The sequence below is a fragment of the Chionomys nivalis genome, chromosome 21, assembly GCF_950005125.1.
Source record: "Chionomys nivalis chromosome 21, mChiNiv1.1, whole genome shotgun sequence".
Classification (NCBI taxonomy): domain Eukaryota; kingdom Metazoa; phylum Chordata; class Mammalia; order Rodentia; family Cricetidae; genus Chionomys; species Chionomys nivalis.
Genome location: NC_080106.1, coordinates 19575981 through 19595780, shown reverse-complemented (window position 1 = coordinate 19595780; position 19800 = coordinate 19575981). Strand labels below are relative to the sequence as shown.

Here is a 19800-nt window from a genome sequence, read left to right as displayed (position 1 = left end):
TCCTCTAACAACACAACAACAATAACAACAACAACAAAGCCTAGGAAAAAATCCCACCTCCTGGCCTAGGATGGGCTGATGAGGCCTGTCATCTAGCCAGCAGACTGAGGAGGGGAAGAGGCTCCTGGGAAAAATCCAAGGCCCATGTGCAGGTTTTCAATCCAAACTTACACAGCACCAGACAGGTTCCAGGAGCAGAAGCTGACTGTGGAAGAGTGGAAGAAGACCCAACAAAATCCCTACGCAAGAGAGTGTTCAAAATCCAGTATTCATGCTCGGTGACTTTACAGCACAAACATTTCCAACTGTCTGAAGGAACAGTCACGTTGCTGAGGTAAACTGGGGGCTACCACAAGCAGCCCAAGAGGGACATAATAGAAAATTCTTAAAGAAACTCTAACATAGCATTCTCAAAAAAATTGTTAAAACAAGCCCTTTCTCCCTTATGTTGCTTTGGTCAGGTATTTTGCAGAGAGGTGAGAAAACCAAGTACTACAGTAGCTTAGAGCAAAGGCAACAGAAAGGAAAGTCAGCAGGGAAGAGCTTTTCTATCCACTTAGCAAATGTCTCTTAGTGACATAATGCCAGGGGGTCTTGGCAGCTGGTTGACGATAAGAGCAATCATCAACAGCCCTCCAAAGGACACAGAATTACATGGAGCTCACAGGAATGATAATATGGAATTACTATGTAAACAGAGCCCTTCCTTGGCAACTGAATCGGTTAGGAAATGACTAACAAAATAAAGAAGACTGTCACACAGATGGAAAAATTACATTCGGTTTACCCAGGAGAAGAATGCTGGGGAAGAATTTGGAACCACAGGAAACAATAGATGAAAACAACTCGTGGTGCATTGTTTGGGAACCTCCTGGAGAGCAGCCAGACCCCTGGACCCATGCCAAGAACAGTGTCCCCAGGGAGCTGGAGGAGGTCCCACCACCTGTGGCATGGGGGTCACATACTGGCATATTTCCAGTCTGCATCTGAACACAGCCACCCTCCCAAACATTTCCTGCAGATCCTGGACGCTGGGCTGTGGCACAGAAGGAGATTTATGCCAATCCAAAACTCCTCATCCGCTCTGCACTCATGGCAGGGCCATCATGAGCATCCTGCCTCCATGTGCAGGGAATCACCCAGTCAAAGCAGAATTCGGTTACCTATTTGCTTATATTTCTGTTTCAATTATTTTCTTTTTCACTGAACATTTATGAAACAAATTTATGTTCTTGGTGCTTGTAACATAGGCTCTATACGGCATGAATCCCACATGAACCTTTCTAGTTTTTTTTTAATAAGCTCATTATTGATAACCATAGTTAATCCTACTATTTACATAGATGTCACTTGAAGACGATGTGTCCCTAACGAAGGTCTCTCCTTTATACACCATCAGTCACTTGTGCTACCTACCTCTACTGTGCCATGTGTGGGTTGCCCTGGATACTATGGATGTTCTGATTATTTAAACTGGGAGGATGAGAGATGAGTCCACAGCCACTGAAGGGCAGCCAGTCAGCTGACCAGATCCCACCCTTCTCTGCACCTGTGAAATCACGTTCCCCAGCCAGCCTAAGAATGTGCAGCAGGATGGGCTGCCAACCCAACCCAAGACTGCTAGCCTCCCCATGAATACGCCTATCCTCTTTTTTTTTTTTTTTGGTTTTTCGAGACAGGGTTTCTCCATAGCTTTTTTGATTCCTGTCCTGGAACTAGCTCTTCTAGACCAGGCTGGCCTCGAACTCACAGAGATCCTCCTGCCTCTGCCTCCTGAGTGCTGGGATTAAAGGCGTGCACCACCACCACCCGGCATTTACCAATATTTTTATACACTGAGACGTCATCATCTTCAGGGGACAAAACCATTAGGGCTTCATGTAATTTAAAGCTGTAGGTAAAACCCACAAAGTAAATATGATAAAAATGACTGGCTTGTCAAGGGTGGGATGGGGCTTAGTGTTGCCTGCAAAGGGGCACAAAGGAACTTTGTGGGGGGATAGGGTTTTCTACATCTCCACTTGGGTGTAGCGATACCACTACTTGGGTTTGTGCACAGACAGGAAGGCTCTGTATGCAGATTATAACTCAAAGAACACATGGGAGGAAAGAGAAGAAAAAGGTAAATTAAATACTTGCCTTTCATATTGGGGAACCAAAGAGAATTGTGTGAAGTTAGGACAAACAGTGATGTAAGTGTTAGCAAGGCGCCCCCCCCCCCCGCCACTAAAACACCCAGCATCCTTTTGACAGTACTACAGGGGGGAAAGGCTACTTTTTGACTTATAATTTTGCTGTCTGCTTACTTTTCCTATTAACATTAAAAAAAAAACTTTGAAGATTTAAAAATATGGAAACTGGATGTGGTGACTCACACCTGTGATCCTAGCACTAGGGAGGCTGAGGTACGGTCTCTGAGGCTTGAGGTCTGCCTGGACTACACAATGAGTTTCAGGTTTGCTTAGGCTACAAAGTGAGATACTGTCTTGACAATCAATCAATGAATCAATAGATTAATAATTAAATGCAAAAGACAAAGAACTTCCTTGTCTCTTCCCCCCGGATGCGCTTTGCAGCTATGCATTCAGTCTAGATCACATGTGACTGCTCTCTTGAGTCTCAAACAGTTCTTCCTTCCTCCCTTGACTTGCATGGCCTTGAAGTCTGTGAAGATGCAGGCAATCTGTGCTTCTGCCAGTTTTCTGGAAGCATCCTCTGGATCAGACCTGCTGAGGTAGTTTGGTCCTGGTATCACCAACAGGATGGTTTGCCCTCCCTGCATCCTAGTGGGAGGTCCTAGCAGGCCACCTGTTCTATAGGTGAGTTTTCGCCACTTCATAACTGGCAAGTATTTTGATGGAAGATATTTTGAGGCCACATTGGATCCTGTCCCACCCGCAATTCCCCCATTACTTTTCACCTGAGTTGTTTATAGCGGTAACGATTGCCACGTGACACATTTTAACTCAGCAGATTCCGATGCCTGTTTGAATGTAACACAGACATAATCTGTAAGCAGCATTGTTTGATTCCTAACTTGTTTGAAGGTCGTCAGTGGGAGTCCTTTGACAGCTTCTGGGTCATGCTGACATGTCTTTCTTTGATCACTTCCTCCACTCAGACTTAGAGGAAGTTGGTTCTTTCCTGCCCAGCCTGGAAATAGTCAGCTCCTTTCACAGTATTTTGTAGCCAGGTTTGGGGATGACTCAAGAGCTCAACGTCGTGTGGATCTCAGTTTTCAGGATGTCTCAGCAACAGCCAAGAAACATGTGGAGGTGCAAATGAACACACAAATTTACATATATACCTATTTATTTCTTCATCTGCCACCACCACTTCTCCTCTTCTTTTTGGTTTTTCAAAAAGAAGGTTTTTTCTGTGTAACAACTCTGACTGTCCTGGAACTCACTCTGTAGACCAGGCTGGCCTCCAACTCACAGAGATGTTAAATATTAGCAGCTGGGCATTATAAAAGGAACAAACAGCCATGCAAGAAAATGTCACAAGTAACAGTCTTGGTGCTCTAAGCATTGAGAAGAAACAGACACAAGGGATTTTCTATTTCCCCCATGGACAATGTAACCATAAAACATTTTAAAGAGACTCTTGAGCTAGTCATGTGTGATGGTTCCCAATGCAATCTCAGCTAGCAGGAGCCTGAAGTACCAGGATCACTGCAAGTTAGAGGCCAGTTTAGATTGCATAGTAAGTTTTAGGCCAGAAACAAAAATGGAGCAAAAACAAAACTTTCATCTGTTCTAGAAAATGTGGGAAGCTCATAGTTTGACTCAAATATCCTTCTATTGATCTCAGGTAGCACCAAATGGCCTTAGTTTACAATCTTCACATTCTTGTACACACACACACGCACACACATGCATACACACATACACATAGACTTTACACATGTACACATGCACAAATACACATGCACACATACATACACACATGGACCCACATACACATACATTTATACGCACACGTGAATATACATACACATGTATACACACATACTTACATACACATACACACATGTGTACGCACACGTACACACATATACATATGTTTTGAGAACTTGGTAACTTGGTTACCACACAAAGCGAGTTCATACCTGAAATGTCACAGTAAATCGTCTGCTGGTAGAGCCTGGCCTCTAGGGGGTTAAAGTACACAGTGATATCAGCTGATGAGTTGGGCCAGACATCGCCTTCCTGAAACATGAACAAAAAAGAAAGGCATTGCTTTCAAATGATAATTCTATGAATTTTTTTCATATATTTAAGAAGTGCATAAAGTTTTGACACACATATAGAAAGCAAAAGGGTCCTTATGGTCAAGTGGATTAGCACATGCATTTCCTAAGCAGTTCCTTTGGTGTGCCACGAGAACACTTCAGGACTATTCTTACTGAATTTCTAATACATGTGTTATTAACTGCATGTGTCAGGCTGCACTGGATCTCCAGGACTCGCAGCTGCGTATTTGTGCCCACGAGCAACTGGCACCTGCCATTCTACTCGCTGGTTCCACAAGTTCAGTTTTTATAGCTTGCATACACATGAGAACATGCTGAATGTGCTGGCTTTGTGGCCAATGCAGAGCACCCCCCAAAGGGTTTGTGTTTATTTATTGTGTGTGTGCACACACCCTCGTAGATGTGTGCATGCCACAGTCTGCATAATGAAGGTTAGAGGACAATCTGTTGGAGTTGCTTCCCTCCTTCACCATGTGAAGTCCAATAATTAAACTCTGTTTGTCAGTCAGGCTGGGCAGCAAGCACCTTTACCCACTGAACATCTTGACAGCCCAACAGGGGATCCCTTTTAAGACTGAACAATATCCTGTTGTATGTACACATCACATTTCTTTCTCCATTCGCCTGCCCGTGGATTCTCAAGTAGCTCCACAGGCTGGCTGGTTAAATCACGCTGCAGAGAACACAGGACTGAGGGCATGCAATACTAAGTTTACTTCCTTTGGGTCTGCAGTAGGAAGAGATTCTGGGTCACATGGTGGCTCTAGTTTTCCTTTCTTCGGAAACCACACACAGAGGCTGAAATCCTGGGAGCCTAAAGGAAACACTTCTACAACACATGAGAAAACACCATTTACCCAGCAGATGGAGACTTACCCTGCTCGGTAACTTATCAAGTAGCACCAAACGTGGACAAGCTTTACAGATAACGTCAGTGAGTTCATGAATATAAGATGCATTAATGAGAAAACCAGGAAGAATGATTGTTTTCCCTTGAAATGGAGTTTTTCTATGTAGCCAAGGCTAGCCTCAAACTCACGGTCCCCTGACTCCATCTCCTAAAGTGTGTGCCACTGTGCTTCATGGGACAGGGCATTTATAAGATGTGTATGTTCAGTGAGCATCTGCTATCTGCCCCATGTGTACCCAGACCTGGGACTTCAGAGGAGATAGAGTAGGCCAAGACTGCAGGGGGCTAAGCCATCAGCAGGTTGATTGACAGGAACATACATGATAAAAGTTGTCCCTATAAAAATAAGGTCCACAGGGGCCACAGTGAAAAAATTATCTGATCTCTTCAGCAGAGGCACTACCTGCCTGACTTTTAAGTGACAACAAACAGAAATACCTCTACTTTGCACAGACAAGTAATGGCCCAAGGGAGGCTACTGGCCAGATCAGAGCGTTTCTGACCTAGCCAGTCATCTCTCACTTTAATCCAAACCACCCCAAAGCCATAGAAAAAACCCCAGTTTGCTACTGTAATGGAATGAGCCACCTAACCCTGATTTAAAACATTGTTTTGACCATATAATCTGGTGTCTCTTCACCAATTTCTCAAGCTGCAAGAGGTGAAACTGCACCTGACTCCAAGAGCCCCCCCCCGCCCTCCCCGCCACAAAAGGTCTGGAAAAGCCATGTATCCAGTAAGGTCCCTAGTGTTGACTGGCCACCACCTATCTATGTTATTACTATGCCACTTAGGACTAAACCGAAAGACTGAAAAGGCCGGGGGCAAAATGTGTGCCTTTTCTTAAAGTCTTCTAAATAGGACTAAAGGAGCACAAGTATTAAACACATTTAGAAATCTATACACGGCTCAATAGCAAATCAAGGCGAGACAACATAATAAACAATCCAGCTCCAGTTTCAGATAGTCCCCAAAGCACCCTAGATAGTCTGGCTGGAAGGAAAATTACTCCTGGAATAAAGACTAGAGAGGAAAACAAATGGCTGACATCATCACCTAGGAGAAGTAAGATCCTTAGTTCAACCCCTGCCCCTGAGGAAAAGGCAACATCAGACAAGACGGGAGAACAGGAAACTAGAGAGCAATCGGAATGACCTATGACCTTCTCAGGCAGTGTCCCTCCAAACTTTAGAGTGACATGAGGACGCTAAGGCTCTGAGAACAACAACAAGGTTACAAAAGTCAGGAAAGGTGGTTTTACATCCCCAGGAAGTCCAAGAGAAGAAAGGCACGCGCTCCTCTGTCTACAGCATCCAGGCAGAGGTGGCTCTTGGCAGGTGCTTGCTGCTATCCATTGAGTCAGCTGTTTCTGCTCTGCTTGTACCTTCTGGAGTTATTACCAGACATGGATTCATTTCTGAAACCTCCTTCTGCCCTTTTCATTGCATTAAGGACCATCAAAACCACACAACTGTAGTGCCCAGAGAGGCCCCTGAGAGTCCACAGTGGACAGGAAGGTACAAGGCACTCTCATGGACTTAGAAATTGCACCACAGAACTTTGCAAGACCTTGAAACACATATTTGGTCCCTTCTGATAAATGAAAACTACTCGGCCCATTGACTGGTAGGACCTAGAAAAGGCAGACGGGCCAAGCAGATATGGCTCAGCCATTCAGCTGTGTCTTCAGTCAGCTGAAGGTATGTTGGTGGTATTCTGCCTAAGCCAACTGATGATTTAGGCATCCTCCTAATCCATGTGATGTGAATCTGCTGGTGGCTTTAGACCCTGCTTTAACCAGACATTAAGTAGATGCAACTAACTTGCTCCAACACAAGCTGGCCAAAGCACCAGGGGACATTTTAATTCCCGTGAGAATCCATGCCAGAAAAATGTGAGTAGCAAGAAGTGGCCCCAAGAGGACCTGGAAATTGAGTTATCTCAGAACATGTTAAGAGGAGCCTTATGGTTTGGGGTAGGCCAGACCATTTTCATGGTGTATGCATGAACAAAGGGGAGCATGGCCTCAACCTCCAAACACTTTTAAACCTGCCATGGTCAAATAAGTCTGCTAGGTAGACACGAAGGGTTGGGAAATAAGACACAGTTGAGAGGTGTGATCTGGATCCCAGAGACAGGGGTACTGGTCCCAGAGAGGACCCTCTGGTGACCGGAGGTCAGCATAAGGAACCCGTCCACAGAGCTCTGACAGAACGAGGACTGGCCCTGGGGTCTTCTCCTGCACAACTGCAGCTGCTTAGCTGAGTCTGCAGCATCCACTAGTAACTTGATCTTTCTCTGCACGCGGGAGATAATTCAAGGACAAATGTCCCTCTACAGTCCTCTCCTGTAGGACTTGGGACAGTGAACTAACAGCTGTGTGTGTGTGTGTCACAACAAAAGCGTGGTCATTCCAATTGCTCTCTCAGAGGGATGCTGGTAGCGTGATCACTCACTACCTCTGCTTTCGGGTGGGCGTCATTAAATAGTGAAACTTCTACTTTCTATAGAAAATGCAGTTTTAAAAAAAAAATGACATTTCCTAGCAAATCGAAGGCCAAACCTAGCAAACACGCAACAAGCCTAAAATGGCCCCTCTTGACTCCTTGCCTTGAATCATCTCATCTTACTCGTCCCATTGAAATGAACTTCCGGGTCACTCATGCTTCTGGAAATGCCTTCTCATTCTTTATTGCTCAGCTCTGACATTTCAGAAAATCAAAACCTTCACAAATTCCCCTTCTGGCTCCAGCATCAATACCCTGTCTCCCCGGACCCCTGGGACTGCCTCTTCCCTCAGATCCCTGCTCCTCCAGCTTCCTCCTGTTTCTAAGACTCTCTCCCTTCTCTGACTGTTTTGCCACTCCGAATGGGAACCTGAGTTTAGAGGATTCAATCTGCCACCATTTCCTTGATGTAAAAAAAAAAAAAAAAAAAAAATACAGTGGCCCTCAATTATCCTATAATCATTTCCCCTTCGCTTGTAATGTTTTGTCCTTCCTCAACTCTATTGTGAGTATACTTGTCAATCAAATGACATAATAGAAGGAATCAACTTTGAATTTTTGAGTTTAATGTTAATTCTCTAGCCCCTTCTGAATAAGAACAACAAACCCAACAACTTCATGGCCAACGCTGAGCCGTTCTGGATGCTTATGAGTATGCAGCCACTGGTCCCGTGACAGATGACAAACGTGATGAGAGAGGCGTCCTTAAAAAATGGTGGCTCACAGTTTGAGGGTACAGTCCCTCATGGCAGGGGCATCTGGGCAGCAGTTGCATTGTGTCCACAGTCAGGGGAGCAGAGAAAGATGGCTGCTATTCAGTTTGTTTTCTCACTTTTATTCAGTCTGGGACCCTGGCTTATGGACTGGTGTGACCCACATTTTGGATGGGTCTTTTAACCTCAATTAACCGATAGACGCCGTCTGAAGTTGCTACAGTTCTTTTATACTCCATGTCCAGCACACACATGAAAATAAGTAGTGCCAATTAGCGGTCTTGGTAGGAGGTAGATGTCTGTTATTTTAGTAGATGTTTGTTGCTTAGCCTGATGACCTGAATTTGACCCCCACATGACCATCTGACCTCTAAGCATGCGCGCACACACACACAAGCACATGCAAACCAAATGAATTAATGAGTAATTAAATAAATGCAAAGCTTAGACACGCTGACTGGCAGGGAAAAGTGATCAGGATCAAGTGGAGGGGACACACAAAAGAAAAGTCACAGAAGAGCCAGGGAGAAAGGGATGGCAGACTGGTGGTGACTGACTGACCTTCAAAAAGTAGCACTGGATCAAAGGGACTTTAGTGAGAACCTCCTTAAAAAGTTCTCATTTAAAAACCCTGAATCTTTCCTCCCTCCCTCTCTCTCCTCTTCCTTCTTTGAAGGATCATTTCTCAAAAACCTCGCTAAATGGGAATTTGAACTGCAAGAATAATTAGTTACCTGTGTATTTGACTTCCTTGGTTGATCTGGAAAGCGGAACTCGATGTTTACAATAAAAATTCCTATGTGTATTAAATAAAAGAATTGCATTTTGATTCTCCGGTTACATATATGACTCAAATATTTAGCTTTCTAGTCAATTTCTAATTTGCAAAGAGACAAGTGTGTTATGGTGGTTTGAACAGGTATGGCTCCACAGATTCATGTTTGAATGCTTGGCCCATAGGAGTAGTAGGTACTATTATTAGGAGGTGTGGCCTTGCTGGAGAAAGGGTGTCACTGTGCAGGCAGGCTTTGAGCCACACCCAGGGGGACCATCTCTCCCTGCTGCCTATGAATCAAGATGTAGAACTCTCAACTCCTTCTCCAGCACCATGTCTGCCTTCATGCTGCCATGCTTCCTGCCGTGATGGTAACGGACTAAACCTCTGAACTGTAAGCCAGCTCCAGCTAAATGTTTTCCTTTGTAAGAGTTGCCAGGGTCAGGGTGTCTCTTCACAGCAACAGAAACCCTAAGACATGTATCTAACTCATGTTTCCTGAGAGCTCAAGTTCTCCCCGCTGCAATCACTGACTCTGTACCTTATCTCGCCCAGCTTCACCCCTGTTAAGCCTTTTCATCCTCCCGTTAACAACAGAAAACCGAGGCAAATTGAAGTACAGTATCTTGCCTAAGCACAAATCAACAATATGTGGCGGGCCAGGAGTCTACGGTATTTTCCCTAACTTCCCCTGCCCCTCTGCAATTCCAAAAGTAGGTCAGGGTCCACCTCTCTCACCATACCAGACAGAAAGGGCAGACATTTAGAATCTACCACCAATAAGTGGACTTATCTGATGCAGCCTGCCCCAGTGATCCTGCCTATGGACAGTCTAACACTGTCCATATACGCTTGAGTTCTTCTAGAAGGTCACTCCAAGCAGGTTCTTTCGTGGAACAAAGTCCACATGAGCATGTGGGTGCTCCTGGGGGATGCTCTGGTGGGGTCTTCATCAAGCTCCCTGTGTTGAGTGACGATCCAGGCCCAGTCCCTTCAGAACAAGATGTGTGAACAATGGCCTCAAGTGGCCCTCTTGATGGCCATGCTTGGTGACATAAACATCTTCAGATATTCCATCATTTCCCTTGTGCAACGGAAAGAGTTCTCTAGTACTAATTATTCCAGGAGTTACAGCAGAAAGATCACTTGAGCCCACGAGTTTAAGAGCCCAGGTGATTCCATTTCCCAAAATGAACAAGCAAACAAAAAGAAAGTTTCTCAGAAAATGAAAACATGCTCTCAAAATCAAATTTTTGTTTTTTTAACTTAAAGTAAGATTTATTTAAAAATTGATGAGTGTGTATGCCTGTGTGTACATATGTATGTACGCATACATGGGAGCACGCGCGCGCACACACACACAGATGTCCACAAAGGCCAGAAGAGGGTATGATATCCCCCTGGAGTTGGAACTGCAGGTCTTTGTGAGCCACTGGATATGGGGTTGGCAACTGAACTTCTGTCCTCCACAAGAACAGCAAGCACTTTTAACCAAGGAGCCATCTGCCCAGTTCTCTATGTCTATGTCCTCAGTTTCTATCAATGACCAACCCATGACCAAAATGCTGCCATCTTTTCTTCCACTCACAACAGATCCAATCAATGACAAAAACTTTGGCTACCTTTAGTGACACTTGGCACAAATACCAACTGTCTCAGACAACAATGATGAAAAAACAAATGGAAATATAAAAAAATGACAAGTAAATTATCCTTGTTAATATTGAGAGAAAAGACCACATTGGCACAAGGCTTGCATAGAGACTGACTACTCAGTTGCTTCAGCTAGGACAAGTAAGTCAAGTCAAGTCGTGATTTTCAAAATAATGCCCATAAAAGTTCCTGAGAGAGAGCTCTATGGTCTGTCCATCTGGCAGAAGAAGCTTTACAAAAGGCACTTTGTGCCTTAATTTCATCTTCAACACACAGAACTCCATGGGGTCCTTAGCTAGAGGAGGTGGCCATGTGTGATGCCCAAGCCTTTCTTTCCCAGAAAGGAAAGGTATTGATTAATTTAATGAGCCAGGAGCAACCTTGCTATTTCTAAGGCTTCCCCGGGCTTCATTCCACCCACACTGGTTCTTAAACACAATAGAGAATGTTCTGGTACAGTTGCCAAAAAGTGGGCCTTAGCTCAAAGACCTGGTAGGAGAGTCCTAGGGAATGAGGCTAAGGGATGAGCCACTGGCAGGGGTGGTTCGCTCTCAGCAGATCCGCGTCCTTGGGCTCCTTCCTGGTATCCATTTTCAAGGAGTCAGCGCCCACGTGTTTGCCCGGTGAGTCACAGCTCAGCTAATGACCGGAGCTGAGGAAGGGCTGCGCAGGACAAAAAGCACTGAGTCTTTCTTCTTGGTCGCCATCTGGACTTGCACCCAACCCGGTTCTGCTGAGCTCATCCACTATACCGAATGAGGAGAGGGATCAAGTATACTAAATTTGAGCTGTCTCTACACGTCTGGGTTGCTAGAACAGCACGTTTCTCTCAGGCTTAAATGGCATCAGAGCACAGGTTACTGTTAACTTGCATGGCAATGAAGAAATGATGGAGTGTCTCTCCCTTTTGATAGTTCATTTAGATGAAGCCTCGGCTTCCCGAGGGCTGCAGGGTTAAGTCTACTTGGGAGATGTGGGTTTAGAGGAGCAGGACTACTGGACCAGCTCAAACACTGTAGACATGCAGCCGGCGCTAGTTGGGAAAAAACTTTGAAACATTCAGGCCTTTCTTTTTGAGAAAATACCAAGTGTTCCACGTTCAGAAAATTGCTGTCTTCAAAGCGCAACCTGAGCCAGCAGCACCACAGTTCAGAGACAAGATGGTTACATCTGTGCTGAGGTCTCGAGATTGCTAGGTGCCCATGGGAAGCAAAAGCTTATTTCTCTTTGCCCGGTGATATTCTCGCACCGCTCAATGTTCAAAATTGAGTTTCTGAGTTTTGGATTTCTCTCTTTCAGGGGGACTCAGGAGACTCAAGCAGAGGGAAATAAGAGAACGAGACCATCAAAGCTCGGCCCAGACGTGGTCTGCCTGGCACAACTGAATATTATATTTATGAAACAGTCAATTCCTTTTGCTTTTCTGGAAGGCACAAAACATGCATAATAGACTCAGGTTATTTCTGAAGATGGGAAAAATCTCAAACGGAAGCAGGTGACTTTACAAATGATCAGTGGCCTGTATGGCTCCATGCCTTCCCGATAAGCAATAAATGGAGAAAGTCAGCTAATGATATAATGATATTAATATGCCAAGATATTATCCGAAGAATTGATATGTAAGAAGCTAGAAGTAAAAAGCTGTTTCTCCTATGCTCTAATAAGTACACAGTAATCCCAATGGCTTTAAAATATCAATATAAATAACTAGCATTTTAAAAAATTCCTTTTAGTGTTCTGTCTCTGGGTTATTCTGGGTCCTTGGTGCCCTCTTTTTTCCCACCAAAGGACATTCTAAGTCCCACAATGAAGTCCCAGCTCTTCATCAGTAGAGCAGTGGCCAGCTTCCCCTCTGTCCATATCCTGAGGAAATGGGAGACAGAAGCAGGCTAGGGCTCTGTGCTTCTGTGGCCACCAGGACTCAGGATACCCAAATCTAACTCCTCAGAGTTCAAGCAGCAGACCCAATGGCCAGGTTTATGGCCACATTTCACAAAGAATGGGCATGAGAAGAAAGTCTGCAAAGACATGGGACCTGTCTTGGTTACTGTTCTGATGTTGTAACAGAACTCCATGACTAAAGCAGCCCTTTCTTGTCAAAGAAAGAGTTTGATTGGGCTTATGGTTTCAGAGGGTTAGATAGAGTCCACGACAGAGGCAAAGCTCTGGCAGATAGAACAGCTGAGAGCACACATCTTGATTCAGAAGCAGGAGGCAGAGAGCTAACTGGGAGTGGCGGTAGTCTTTTGAAAGCTTCAAAGCACATCTACAATGGCATACCTCCTTCAACAAGACCACACCTCCTAACCCAGCAACTGGGGACCAAGTATCCAAACATGAGCTTTTGGGGGCATTCATTCTCATTCAAACCCCTGAAGGGCCAAATGGTGAGGCGGTCCTGGAACACAGTGAGAACTCACTACTATAGAATGTGGGGCCTTTTATTTCTACAGGATTGAACCAAACAACTCCTCATGTGACAATATCAATAAAATGAGATTTAAATTCAAACCCATCACCATCTCTGGGCAACCTGGGGGGGGGGGGTCGTCAGGATTGATTTCCTGATCCTGGATTTCCTTGCTTTAAGTGGGAAGAGCCTCTGAAACCGGAACAATGTTCTCAGAAAATACTCAGTTTGCAGGGCACACAGCCTGTATGCAGGACTAGGCTAAACTTTAGTATTGACTGATATGCTTGAAGAATGAAACCATGTCAATGTAGACCTGATAAAACGAGATTTTTTTTTAAATTTCTATTCAGCCCCTAAGGTATTAGGGGTTTTTGTTATTGCTTCTTTTGTCTCTCTTATATTTACCTCACTTGAACACGCTGCCCTTCCTCCATGGCCAGAGGAAGCCCATCAGAAGGCAAGGTGGTCTCTACCCGCTGATGACCTTTGGCTTTATTTATTTGGGTAGACTGTGACTAAGGTTGGTTATTAGACCAGCTGGTAACACTACTTGCTCCTGATCTTTGCTGCTTCTGCTGCAAGATCAACCCAGAGCAAGGAGCTATTTAACTGGGATCATACCACAGAAAAAAAGTAAGCAGTGATACAAGAGACCTGACAAGTTAGCAATATTCAGAAGAGAAGTTCACTGGTGCAGGATCAGGTGCCCTGGGTGTAGGGGATGCTCTCGGTGTGTGCACACGTGCGCTTTGCTCTCATACTCTCCGATCCCAGCACTTACTCTCTTCCTGGGTCCCCTTGGGGTGGGTGCAGGGAGATGCTCCTGTAGCTCTAAACTTGCCCTTTATCCCTCTACTCTTAGAATTCCCATTTGGTTTTCATGTCTCCAATAAAGACCGTTACAGTAGCCTCACAAATCTTGCTTCTGGTCTTGAATTCTCTAGATCTCTTCCAACACCAATTTTAGTTCTATATTTCTGAAGCTCCCTGGACATCTGTAGTAATCTCAAAGTTGACATGCTCAGAGCCAAACTCACTAATATTTTCTGATTACTATATATCCATCCAACCATTTATTAGCATTGAGCCAAGTGCTAGGGATGAGAATTAAACATTTCTTGGTCTTATGAGCTCACAGTGTGACTCAAATTAAAGACTTAGAATTTATGAGTCAAAAAAGATAAGACTAACCTATTCCCAATATTCACAGTTCCTTGGTATATAATGAACCTGCAACCAAGGGAGACCAGATGGCTAGTTTAGGCCATATCTACTATTTGCAAAGCCAAGACCCAGACCAGAGCTATTAATCTGCCAATTTCTATCAAAGATGTCATAACCTCTCCAGTCACTCCAGTGAGATCTACGGCCCTTATATTGTCTCAATCTCAGTGGCTAATCAAAAAGCATGCTGTGTCTTCCTTTTGATTATGGCTCATATCTGCCACCCCCTCCCCGGGACTGTTCCAGGTCACTATTACCCTCATGAAATCATCCTGATCTTGGCTGAAGACCTGCTTGATATGCCCCTTGTCCTCCAACACCTTCCATCGACTGACCTGTACCATCCAACGCTCCCTCTAGCCACCCTCCTCCAATTCAAGCCGCACACGGATATCAGGGTAAACTTTCCAAGCCCTGTTGAGCACACCACTCTCCTGTAATGGGTCTCAGATCTTCATCAGCACTGGCAAAGCTGGGACCTACAGAATGTCAGCTCCAATGGGTGTTCTGTGGGAGGGATCTGCTCACAGGGAAGTGGTGTTTGGACTCTGCCATGTGGACAAACACTTTCTCTTTCCCCATAGTTGACCCTCCAGAAGAGCATAGTGGGAGACAGGGGGCTATAGGCTGAACATGATAGGCCACCTTCCCTCTGTTCACCCAGCAGAAACTGTTCTGCTCACTGTCTTCCACCCTGCTGTAAACAGAATGTTTCCTTTCCCCGTGGCTCCCACGATCTCTCTACCTGGGAACACTCCCCTCCCTCTTCACTTAATTAAACCATAGCTTTTTGCCAATGTCTGGTTCTTTTTTTTTTTTTTTTTTTTTTTTTTTTTTTGGTTTTTCGAGACAGGGTTTCTCTGTGGTTGTGGAGCCTGTCCTGGAACTAGCTCTTGTAGACCAGGCTGGTCTTGAACTCACAGAGATCCGCCTGCCTCTGCCTCCCGAGTGCTGGGATTAAAGGTGTGCGCCACCACCGCCCGGCTTAATGTCTGGTTCTGATCTCTTCTGTGATGTGGGATTTCCTCTCTGTGTGCTGTGAATACCATTGGTTAATGAAGAAACTGTCTTGGGCCTGCACAGGGAAAAGAGGTAGGCGGGGAAAACTAAGCTGAATGCTGGGAGAAAGGAGGCACAGGACAAAGAATTATACATCAACAACATCGTTGGTGCTAAGGCTGAGAAATCCTGCTATATAGTCAGACTAATCTGAGCTAAGTTTCCAACCACAGACACCAGTTGCTTGGCCATAAGCCAGCTATGAGATGTAAGTGCTCTCATTTCCTTATTTTTATATGGGGCTTTAATTATATATTTTGGGTTTGTTGTAAGGTGATATATACACAAATGCTACATCCTGGGCAATTGGTAAGATGAGCACTGTGACAGGTGGACACAAAGTGTGACCTGCCAGCATCCTTGTCACCGGCCTCCACGCAGTGTCTCTAACGTCGGCCACATCAGTCTCAGGACTCGCCGCGCCAGGCCCAGAAGCAGCCCTGCACCCCCGCTTGTGCTCACTAGATAACCGGGTTCTGTTCAGATGCTCACCAGGGGCTCGATGGTGAAAATGTGATCCAGAAACAGCATGCTGTCTCCTTGCACCAGCCTCCTCTGGTTCTCGAAGGTGCGGGAGAGGATAGAGAGGCGTTCTCGGAGCGAAGGATCCAAGAGGCACTCTTCCAGGAACATGTCGGTTTCCTGCTTTTCCTCCTTGGTCAGATTGTCACAGACCCTAAAGGAAACGAGGAAATAGAAAGGTCACCGTGGGGCTCCCACGAAGAGCTGTGCTCAGGAACTCGCTTCCAGTTTCCTCTCCTGGGACTGTCCTTACACCTCCTGGGGTGGTCCCTCCGTGCCCTGAGTCTACAATATGTAAGTGGGTGACTTTGTGTTGCCTCCTCAGAACTTTCAGAGGCTGAGTCTGACGATCCCTTGTCACCTCCTTCCAGAAGTCCTCTGGGATTTCTTTCCCATCTAAGGCCCTTCTGTTTACTTCTGAGCCAGCATGTATCTGGACAAATATTTCCTTTTAGGTAATTGTGTTTTCCACGCTTATTTTTAAATTATTTAACATCTGCTCTGCTCTCATATGGCGAGGATGACTTTGTTCCTGTTAAGCTTGTCTTGCTTTAATTCTTTCCTAGCTGTTTGTTGTCTAGGGAATAGAATGTGGGGCTGGTGTGAGGGCTGGGTTTATATACTGATTTTACGATCTATTTCCTAGCTCTGAGACTCTGGGAGCTTCCCAATTCCTCTAAGCCTTGGTGCTCGTTCCCAGAAAACTAGAGGTAATGGGACAGAGTTTCTAACCTAAGAGATGGGGCTTAAAGGTGATTTGGGCCTCGGTTCAGATCCCGGCACAGAGCAGGTGCGGCATCAGTACCATCTTTCTGCCTATGTCAGGCATCCACCTTTCTAAGATGCCAAGCTTTTAAGATGCTTGAGCCACGCCCAGAGATGCCTCCTTCACTCACTTCCCAGTTCTCTCTGTCTACCACGGTCAGTGAGAGAACAGCCTCTTCCAAGCCTCTCCTCGCGGCCCACACCTTTCCAGATGACCCTGCAGACTGGCCTGCACTCTCCCCTTGGGGCACTTGCTCCTGTTCCCAGCACTGTGATGCTGTGACCCAGGTGACAGCACATCCTTAGCAAGGGAGTGCTGAGTGGGTGTGTGAGGTCACTGAGTTTCTGTCTCAGCCCTGACTTCCTAGATGACCTCATACAAACTAGAGGCTCCATTTTGTCAAACGGTTCTTTTAAATAACGTCAGTGTTCTGAGCCCTTTGTCTATATCACACAAGGAAATCAAATAAATGGATCCGGTGTGTTCTGGATCAAAGGAAGAAAGCAGCCTGCATTTCCCTTGTACTGCTAGGTGGGAAGCAGTATCCAAGGTAACCAGTCCTTTTATGCCGCTGGCCATATCAGCTCGGAAAGCAAGGAATCCAGTTCTTTTTTATTTTGCTAGTTGACAGCTATCTGAGAGACTTACAAATTGCACATCATTTTGTGGTTGTTTGGATGAGAATGGCTCCCATAGACTCACATATTTGAATACTTGGTCTCTGGCTGGTGAAACTGTTTGGGAAGGACTAGGAAGTGTGGCTCTGTTGGAGGAGGTGTCACTGAGGGCAGGCTTTGAGGTTTCAAAAGACTCAAAAGACACAGGTCATTCCTAGTGTGCACTCTGCCTCCTGTTTGCAGTTTGAGATGTGAGCTCTCAGCTATTCCCGCCCCCATGCCTTCACTCCACCATCATGAACTGTAAGCCAAGCCAAACTTTTTAAAAGTTGCCTTGTTCGTGGTGTTTTATTACTAATACCATTTCAAGTGAGAGACTCCACTTGCAGCAGGAAATTCTACAGCAATCACAGAAAAAAAGACCCAGCTAGATTGACCTTTGGAGGACAGGGAAGAAAAGTGGTTTGTAAACTCCATGTAGGCGCTTCAGATCCCCTGGCACTAGAGTTATAGATGGCAGTAGACTGCCATGTGGATGCTGGGAACGTGACCCTGGTCCTCGGCAAGAGCAGTGAGTGTACTTGACCAGGGTGACATCTCTTCAGTTCACTTAGCATGGCTTTCTGAAGACAGAAAATCATTACAAAATATTCTGGAGAGAGAAAACCCCAAATTTTTTTATTAAAAAAAAAAGCAAGCAAGGGGGAAAAACCATACTTGTTTTGTAAAAAAATACATTTATAGATTCTAAAATATTCCTTGGGTTTTCTCTGGGTCATATGATTAGAACTGATTTTTATCATAATCACAGATGTAATTTTTGAAAAAAAAACATTTATACATTAACAACATGTTTCTTTTAAATTAGAAAACAAGTTGAGTTAAAAATTCAGTGTGGATTAGGTCTCAGATCGGAGCACTGTGAAGTTTTTCACAGGAGCCTGGGATGCAAACCCAGCCCAAGGTTCCACCACCAGAAGAGGCATGGGTTGCAGCAAGACATCTTGTAGCAGGAAGAACAAAGGGTGAGATACATACACAGCACCAGGAAGGGCCTCCCTCTCATGATGTCGGGTATTTTGTCGCAATGAGACAAGTAACAAATAGAGTTGGTAACTGGATGCCAAAGCGACTAAACAGTAAGTTTCCTGGCTTTCAGAGCTGGGAGAAACACTTCCAGAGCTGCCTATAACACGAAAGAGTAAGTGGAGACAATGGGGCCATACCTCCGAATGGACTGTGTGGCCCTAGATAACGGGGGACCTCTGTGCCGGTGTGATGAATGCACGTCTAGAGTCTCCTGTCTTGTTTTATCAGGTGCCATTTCTGTCTTCAGAGTGTTTTTTTTTTTTTTTTAAACCAGGAAGGAGCCCCTAAGCATAACTGAAATTAAATTCATTACAGTAACCCAGGTGGCGGGCTCAAACATCAATTAAGGTTGAATTAACTAGAGAGATGTGTCATTTTGTGCACCTGAATGCCGTGAAATAAATCCCCGCTAACCACAGTGTGGGGTTGTCCGTTGAGGTTACTGTGAGGTCTTGAGCAAATGTAGAATTAGAGCCACCTGCTCTTGAAACAACGACTTTGACCCTGCTGGAGATTCTAGGAGCAAAAATCCGTAAAAGCCCACACTGAGTCCTGAAAATGGGGACCGTGAGGAGAATGCGGCTGGGAGAATCTTGCAGAGCACGCTTGCCCAGACACAGCTGAGCAAGAAAGGAAGGAAGGATGCGGTCCTTTCTGAAGAGATTAATGTCCTTTCTGGCTCCAGAGAAACATCAAAAACAGATCAAAAATGTGATTTCTTCAAAGGATCTTCAATTTCAGACTCTAAAGGTGTTCTGTTTGTTGGTTTTTAAAGAGAAGGACAATTTTAAATCTCAGAACTTCTTCCTAGAGGAGGGGCAAATTCATGGCCAGAACCTGGAGCCTGGTAGTAGCCCCATATTTCTCAGTCCAGACACATGCCCAAGGGTTCCAGTACTGTAAGACAGGCAGAGAGGAAGGTCATCCTTCCCAGGATGGAAGAGGGAGAGGCTGAAAGTCCTCCACTGGGAAAAGAGACAACCAAATCTTGGCTCACCAAGATTCTGTGGGCGAGATACCATGATAGATGGAACAGGAGTTGAAGCCATTTGTTTGAAGGGTTAGAATTTTATAGGGACCTTCGAGCAAACTTCAGTGCTTGCAGATGAATGGCTCAGGGTGAGATGGAAGCCACCTTGCAAACAGACAGCTGAGGGAAGACATCGGAGTCTCATTTTGTGGAGTAACACTAACCTTCTATCTTAGGTCCCTGGGATGCTGAAAAGGGAAGTTTTAATCCCTAGAAATGCATCTCTAACTAGAGACACCTTCCCTCTATGCTAAGCTCAGGACCAAG

The 19800-nt window shown here is 45.1% G+C and overlaps 1 protein-coding gene across 1 annotated transcript in view; it reads right to left on the bottom strand.

The window, feature by feature from the left end:
• The window catches only part of Hydin (HYDIN axonemal central pair apparatus protein), a 310664-nt gene that overhangs the window by 217957 nt on the left and 72907 nt on the right, over nucleotides 1-19800 (bottom strand). Inside the window, exons 9-10 of the mRNA XM_057753452.1 lie at nucleotides 16002-16185; nucleotides 4112-4211 (exon numbers count right to left, since the gene is read on the bottom strand). Of these exons, the coding sequence (XP_057609435.1) occupies nucleotides 4112-4211; nucleotides 16002-16185 (284 nt within the window). The remainder of the gene's footprint in view (nucleotides 1-4111; nucleotides 4212-16001; nucleotides 16186-19800) is intronic.